The sequence below is a fragment of the Oreochromis niloticus genome, unplaced genomic scaffold (assembly GCF_001858045.2).
Source record: "Oreochromis niloticus isolate F11D_XX unplaced genomic scaffold, O_niloticus_UMD_NMBU tig00001296_pilon, whole genome shotgun sequence".
Lineage (NCBI taxonomy): Eukaryota > Metazoa > Chordata > Actinopteri > Cichliformes > Cichlidae > Oreochromis > Oreochromis niloticus.
The window spans coordinates 49,060-56,535 of NW_020327352.1; the positions used below are offsets into that span (position 1 = coordinate 49,060).

Below are 7,476 nucleotides of genomic sequence, written 5' to 3' on the forward strand. Positions count from 1 at the left end.
CCTTCGTACCACTTCACAATTTTGTGCTTCTTTGTGTTGGTTTGTCACTGAAAAGATCAAAGTTTGTGGATGTAAGGTGACAAAATGTGTCAAAGTTCAAGGGGTATGAATACTTTTTCAAGGCACTCTATATGCACCATGTGATGCTGATGAAGAGCACTGACGTAACACTTTGACTGAGGAGAGGAACCTCTCCAACTTTTGAAACGAATGAAACAAAGGCACTAACATGTATGTTTTTATTGATTGATAACAAAGGTGTATAATAACCAGTCCAATGATAGCCATAGATATTCAAAGCAAAAATTATGAGGAAAGAGGAGCACACATCAACAGTAACACGTCCTGAAAGTCACACTCTAACATATAAAAATAAAAGCTGCTGTAAAGCTGCATGACTGAACAATAATCCAATAATTGATCAAGTCTTCTTTTATATCTGCAGTGATGGAATTTCTGTTCTCCTTTAAAGCTCGCAAACACAAATACAGCTGTGAATTCACGCTACACATGATTAAGCTGAATTATAAAGAATTAAATTCATGATTGATTTAAACATGAGCAGATACACAGACACTGAAACCCTGACAGCAAAATGATCAAAACAGGTTCAGGTTTAATGCAGGAACTGGTATTCTGATTACACTGCTGTCTTAACTGTCACTCGAGGCCAAACGCTGGTATTTGACCTTTGACATTTTGGCCCTGTGCAGGAGCACTCCACAGATCATGGCAACAGCAGCAAGAAGACATCCAGCGATGAAGACCAGGTTCAGGTTCAGGTTGTTCCCTGAAGACCACAAAAGAACCTTTTAGTCTAACTCAAACAAAGCAGCTAATGTTAAGAAGCACTTTGTGTTTCCATACCTGCACTCATGCTGATGTCTGCTGACCTCTTCAAGCGCAGAGGACCCTGGGAAATGAAGTGCGTTGCAGTCTGGATGGCAGAGTCCCTCTTTCGGCGGTGGGAGTGGTGGTGATCGTTTGATGTGGAGTTGATGCATCCCTGTGAGCACCTGCTGTCGGGATTCCCTGCTTCACACATCATTACTGAACAGCTGATGTATACCTGAGGGAAACAGGACACACTGTCAGTATATCAGCAGACCTACAGTTGCCCCCTCTAGTGGAACAAGAGCAGAGCTGCAGTCAAACCTTTGCTTTTACATCCTGGGCTACAAGAAAGCACAAATATCACGGCCTGATTAAGTTCATATGTTTCTGCACAGTTTTCTGTTGTAATTTTGCCTCTGTACATTAGATTTCAAATGAAAACAAAGAAGGTGATTCAAGCAGTTTAATAGAAGGACTGCCTTAGTTGTTCAGGAATTACCAAAAGGTTCTCATCCCAAAGCATAACATATTACACCATGTGACAATTCGTCGGTATGTTATGCGTTCGGAAACATCAGCAAACATGAGAACCGTTTGGAATAAATCTACTTTCTCATCATTGTTATGTTACGCGTCGGGAATGAGAACTGTCTGGAATTACAGCCATTTTTATACATTTGCCACATATTTAGAGTCTCAAAAGTAATTTGACTTTGACGAATAGTGGAAATAGTTTTCCACCAGAAGCACATAACAGAACTAAGCAAATTTTAAAAGAGCAACTAAAAATTAAATAAATACCTTTAATTGGGCATATTGATTGGTGCTTTTAGATATCCAGTCTAATCCCACAGTTCTTTACCTGATCGTGCAAACCGATGAACTTGAAGGCCTCGATGCAGAATCTAAACTGTCTCTTGTTGTCGGTCTCATGGATCATCACAGTTGGGTCCACGGGGCACCTAATCAGAGCAGAGCACAAAGACGACACAGCTGCTGTGACTCCATGTCTTACAGTCAAAGCTGCTGCAGATGCAGAGACGTCACAGGGTTTCTACAGCATTTCATAATCAAAGAAAAGAGAAAACTTTGGTAAAACTCTGGTTTTCCTTCTTTTCTTTTATATATTGATCCAATGGTGGGTTTTTGTATCAAACTTGGCCAAATTATCAAATGTTGAGGTAACTGATGTGCCTTAAATAATATACACTTCACTTCCATCAGCACATCCATCATGGATGGATAAACAGTGCAGACAGAACGTGTTCTCATGCGTACCCGTCTTCAATGATGGAGTAGGTTGGTTGGTAATTGGGGTTGTCGTACGGTGAGGCTCTGCAGGACTCCACAAACATCTCGGTGCCATTGACTATGGAGGAAGCGTCTATCTCCATGTAAATCTTCTGCCCTACGTCATACTCCAGAGGGTACGAACTCGGATCAATGATGGTTCTGAACTGGTTGTCGGGGTAAAACTCAAACTGGTAGGTGAACGTGCCGAAGCCTTTATCAAACACTTCCACATTCTTCCTGTGTGCTGTGAAGCCCAGTGACACGTTCCCCTTTTTGGGATACTGACAGTAGAACTCTACTTCCAGGTTATGTTTCCTGGTGATCAGAGCACTGCTGTCATCCACTGTGGTGATTTCATTCTTGAAAATGAGATGTTCCTCGTCTTCCTGCAGAGTCAAACATCACTCTGTCAGTCCTCGTTCTCATATCTAAAACAACAACAACAGAATAGACACAAATGAGCTGTGGTTACCTCGATCTGAGTGCCACAGGCGTTGAGAGGGATGACGCCGATGATGTGAGTGCTGTTGGAGTATCTCTCCAGGCTGCAGAGGGTGTTGCTGGGCTCACTGAGACGCAGCTGATCCTCACGGAGTCCACGGAGGGACGATTTCTCCACCTCTACTCTCATTTCAGACTCAGAGCAGGTCACCTTGGTTTTAACTGAGACAAGTTAAAAACATACAAAATATGTTATGATGTAAAAAGAACATACAGACTCATAATTTACCTTATGATACCCATTCAAAGGACTGTTCATTAACACGAGCCTAATGCAGTCCAACACAATAGATTTAAAGATTTTCAGTTTATTTAAAAGTTGCCAGAAATTTGTAAAAATTTTCCAAATCCCAATTTCAAAAAGTTGGGATGCAGTGAAGTCTAAAAAACCCATTATTGAGAATAGAAAATAGAAAATATGTCAAAAAATTTGACATATTTTCTGTTTTTATTTTTATTTTATATTTATTTAATTTTATTAATTTTTTATTTTTTATTTTTTTAATTTTGATATCAGTGAACTTTAGACTCACTTTCCTCAGTTCCAACTTTTAAGACGACACACCTCATCTCGGACTGATAGACGCCGGACCTGAAGAGACATTAGTGAACAATGATAGGCTGACTTAATGTGTGAATTAAATAATTCCCTTTTTTTTTTTTCTTCAAACACTCTTGAGACTGTAAGGCTTAAATCAAATGAGGAGAGCTTCATTATCTAATTTGTTCATAGTGGCATTATTTATTTCAAAAGCACATTTATTTAAACTTCTGAGGCCTAGACAGAAAATAAGATTTTTTTTAAAGCACTAAAAACAATAAAAAGTCACTTACTGTGAACTCGGGGTGCCGTGGTTATGAGAGTGGGTATTGCCTGGAAAACTGGTCACTGCTGACCTGAAAAACCCACAAAGAGTTAAATCATGACGTTCCTCTCCCAAACTAATTCTGTCTTTAAAGGAATAAAACTGAGGCTAACCCTGTCGCCGATTCAACAGCAAAGCACACTGGGAAATAATCCCCCAGATCGCTGGAGAACGGCGTCCACCGAAGCACAAACTCATTATGTGCGGTTCTGTGCTTGGTCATATTCATTGGCCCACTCATGATGATATCTTGTATTCTGTAAGAAAACAGCAAAAGGAAACAAGGATTTGCTCTTTCATGCTGATCTGAGCTTTCCTGCTGAAGTGATAATAATGTTTCGCTGCCATCAGGCCTCCTCAATCAAGCTTTGTCTCACTCACGCTGCATATGAAGCCTGTGCTTTGATTCTGATCTCCACCTCTTTGTTGACCTCTGCGTGAATGCGCTGTCCGTGTGCAGGTGTTGGGTGCACAAACTGGGGCAAGTATAGTCCCTCCTGGCATGAAGGAGCAGGTGGATCCACTGGAGTACAGTTAGAATAGTAACAAATAAGCATCCATTAACAAAAAAGGAAGAAGCAGCCGTCTGCACGGCAAACGTTTAAGGCTTTAAACAAACGTGAAGTGTGGTTTGATTCTTGGGCTGCTGAAGAATTCAGTGCAAACAGGTAAAACTAATATTAAGATTTTAAGATAAACTGTGGGTCACGTAAGTAAATGAGTACATTTTACAACTTATTTGGGAAAAAATAATAAACGTAACAAATAAACACAATAAGAAGAATACACACTTAAAATGATTTAAAAAAATATAAATGTAGGTAACTGAATATATAAAAAGCCTTAAAGATCTGTTGTGATCAGCTGTTTCTACCACAAACTCAAGTCTTAAATCAGTGGCTGTCTTCATGCGCAGAGTCATGAAAGCAGCAACATGCTGAGAACAGTGCAGGCTGGAGTGTGCAGCATCATCACATCATGAAACACTGAGACAAAACTGGGCCTTACCAAGGAAAGAGAACTGCAACGGTAGTTTACTGAGGGGAGGAGAGGTCGCCTGCAGCGGACTCCCCGTAGTCCACCACCATGGTGCAGCTGTAGATGTAGTGGGAGCAGCTGTAGTTGTAGTGGGAGCAGCTGTAGTTGTAGTGGGTGCAGCTGTTGTAGTTGTCCACCACCACCATGATGTGGTAGTGGGTGCGGCTGTAGTTGTAGTGGGAGCGGCTGTAGCTGACCCCCACCACCACCATGGTGCAGTTGTAGTTGTAGTGGGTGGAGCTGTAGTTGTAGTGGGTGGAGCTGTAGTTGTAGTGGGTGCGGCTGTTGTAGTTGTCCACCACCACCATGATGTGGTAGTGGGGGGATATGTAGCTGTTGGATACATGGTGGCGGATCGTTTCCGTCTCGCAGACAGAGGAGACCTGGAGGACTGGGATCCATCAGAGTATCTCAGACTGATGTGTCCTTGTGGGAAATCCTCCACCACCAACTCAAATGAATTCACCAACGCGTCAGCATTGGTGTATTGGTAGTGTAACGTGCAGGAGTCCTAACGATGAGAACATTTTGTAGTTAAAAGAGGCAAAACATGAATCAGTTATTGTACAGTGGATTAGAACATCAGCTAACCTGGTGTAAGTGGAAGCCTGAATGTTGCGTGCAGCCGTAGCACTCGCCACTTCCTGGATTTCCATATCTGCATCTGACTTTGTCTCCATCAGGATCAAATGACATCAGCTTGTAAGTCCGTGGGCAGTTTTCAGGAACTCTTTAATAAACACATTAACAAAGTCTCTCTCAGTGTCTCACACAGTAACATGAATCATTCACTAGCATGATTATCTTTTATAGAAAAATGATCAAAAAGGCAGAAAGAAAAATATGTTCATTGAGAAAGCTGAAGGAAAAATAACCTTACAAAGTAGTTATACAGCAACTGGTAGAGTTCTCATTAATAAACATTTACAGTACAAATTAAATTAATAATCAAATGAAAAATATGATTATTTTATTTGATAAAAAGTTGATAGAAACAAATGAGTTTATTGTTTCCCTTTTTGAGATAATCAGGTTTTGCCGCAGGATGATGACATTTTGAAATTCTGCAGATTTCAGTTCAGAGGTTAATAGTTTAAATCAGTTTCAGGAAGCTTACCTGAGGAAAGGTAGGATGGCAGTTTCTGGTGCTCTGTTTGGTTTTCCAGTGTCAGATCTTTCTCCCAAATCCACAAGAGTGTTCAAGTACCAATAATGGCTCCAGTAATAGGTACGTGTGGGGATCCAGCAGCAGCTCGCAACCCTGGTATGTTTGGAAATAACACAGTAATTCACCCACCAAGCTCTCGTTTTATGATGATATTAGATTTAATGACTGTGGTGACTTTAGATCAATAACTAACATCAATAATTACACATAATGCAGCACATCAACATTATCATCATACTTCAACTAAAAACATGCTCACCGCATTTCAAAAGGTCTGTTGGTCGGGACGACCCGCGTGGTGACTCTTTCAGCTTCACACCATTGTCTGTTATAGAGTGGAGTATTGGTGCTGCTGTCCAGTATGCCTCTCTGACTTCTGGAGACATAGCCACAGTATCCACTGGAACAATACCAGTAGAGGGAGTAGTAACATCCATCATAGGTGTCTCTGTCCCGAATTTCCACCTGTGGAAAACATCATATAAGCAACTCAGTCAGATTCTCACCAGTTATTTTAGTTTATCACTCCATGTTATCTGTATGAAGAAGGCTCTGTATCTGTTTTTGATCACGTGATCACACTTTTAACACCATCAGTAACAAATGTATATCATGGAAGCCACATCTGCTGCCATTTATTAGTCAAGGCAGTCTGGATTTAGAGGTGAAGAAAGTGAAACACACAATACTAATACTACTAATAATAATAATCAATGATACATTTTTTGATGAACATTTTTCAGTAAGATCTATTTGACACCTGACTTTTAATAGTTTTATTCAACAGTTTTTAAAAATAATAAAGTTTGCCATTTGTTTAAACTTTTATAAAAGACAACATGTGCACTAGTGCATTTAAAAAAAAATTATATATTTAAAAATGTATGGATAAGTTAAGAAGCAACACTTTTTACATTTTTAAATTTCATTTTCTGATCATTCTATCTGAATAATCCGACCTGTCCACAGATGATACAAGAATGAATAAAGCCATAAGAATAATCAGTGTGAAAAGATGAGGAGATTCTGTCACATAGTCAAGAAAACAGGTTCACTTATACTGTGATTAATATTAAGTACAGTTAAAAGTTGTGTATCTCACATTAAATGAGCCATCAGGGTTTCTTCCTTTGTAGGTGTAGGTCGTGGTTCCCCCAAAGTAATGAGAAGCCGACACCAGTGAGACCAGGAGCAGCTGAAGCAGGAGCATCAGTGTGGAAGCCATGATCCTCCAATCCCAACTCTGTCTCCAGAGATGCTGCTCACATCCACCTGCAGCATCTTTATATACGAAGCAGGGCACAGTCCTGCCAAGTCTAGTGGCATGCACGCTATGTGAGAGAACAATAAGAGCTGCAAAACTGGTCTGAACAGGAAAACATGCCCGTTTAAAAATATATATACTGTAAATGAGGTGAGCTCATCTGCACAGAGTAAATGAAACCTAACTTCTCTTATTTCTGGCACACAGACAGTGTCATTATTATCCCGTAAACATAAGGTTACGCCTGAAAAATCAGTTTAATGCACATGATAGTTTCTACTTTGCTTCTTTTGAAGACAGTTTTAAAATCTCACAGGACTTACATTCACATAAGCAGCACATGTTTACAACAAAGAATTATATTTAGATTCTGTCAGATCATACATATAGACTGCAAGCCTGCATATTCTGAAACTTTTCTTAATATTCTTGAGGAAGACGTTTTGAGAACTATTTGGCTTTTAAGATAAGATAACCTTTATTTATAACTGTAATCACTGAAGCTGAGGCAT

At 40.0% G+C, this 7,476-nt stretch overlaps 1 protein-coding gene across 1 annotated transcript; it reads right to left on the minus strand.

Annotated features, from left to right (window-relative positions):
- Nucleotides 1–225: 225 nt before the first annotated feature.
- On the minus strand, nucleotides 226–6,978 carry LOC100710538 (uncharacterized). The gene is made up of 14 exons (XM_019356217.1): nucleotides 6,803–6,978; nucleotides 5,960–6,165; nucleotides 5,650–5,793; nucleotides 5,124–5,262; nucleotides 4,503–5,043; nucleotides 3,876–4,017; nucleotides 3,608–3,751; nucleotides 3,463–3,525; nucleotides 3,162–3,220; nucleotides 2,600–2,790; nucleotides 2,113–2,513; nucleotides 1,697–1,796; nucleotides 868–1,069; nucleotides 226–790 (listed from the first exon to the last, which is right to left on the minus strand). Exons 1-14 carry the CDS (start codon nucleotides 6,923–6,925, stop codon nucleotides 654–656), a joined length of 2,592 nt encoding a protein of 863 aa, XP_019211762.1. The 5' UTR covers nucleotides 6,926–6,978; the 3' UTR covers nucleotides 226–653.
- Between the last annotated feature and the right edge of the window lie 498 nt (nucleotides 6,979–7,476).

Coding starts and splice junctions, on each gene's coding strand:
- LOC100710538 (XM_019356217.1), bottom strand. CDS start 6,925: ATGGCTTCCACACTGATGCTCCTGCTTCAGCTGCTCCTGGTCTCACTG. Junction 1,070..1,696: donor TCATCGGTTTGCACGATCAG/GTAAAGAACTGT, acceptor TGTTTCCCTCAG/GTATACATCAGCTGTTCAGT. Junction 791..867: donor AGACATCAGCATGAGTGCAG/GTATGGAAACAC, acceptor TGTGGTCTTCAG/GGAACAACCTGAACCTGAAC.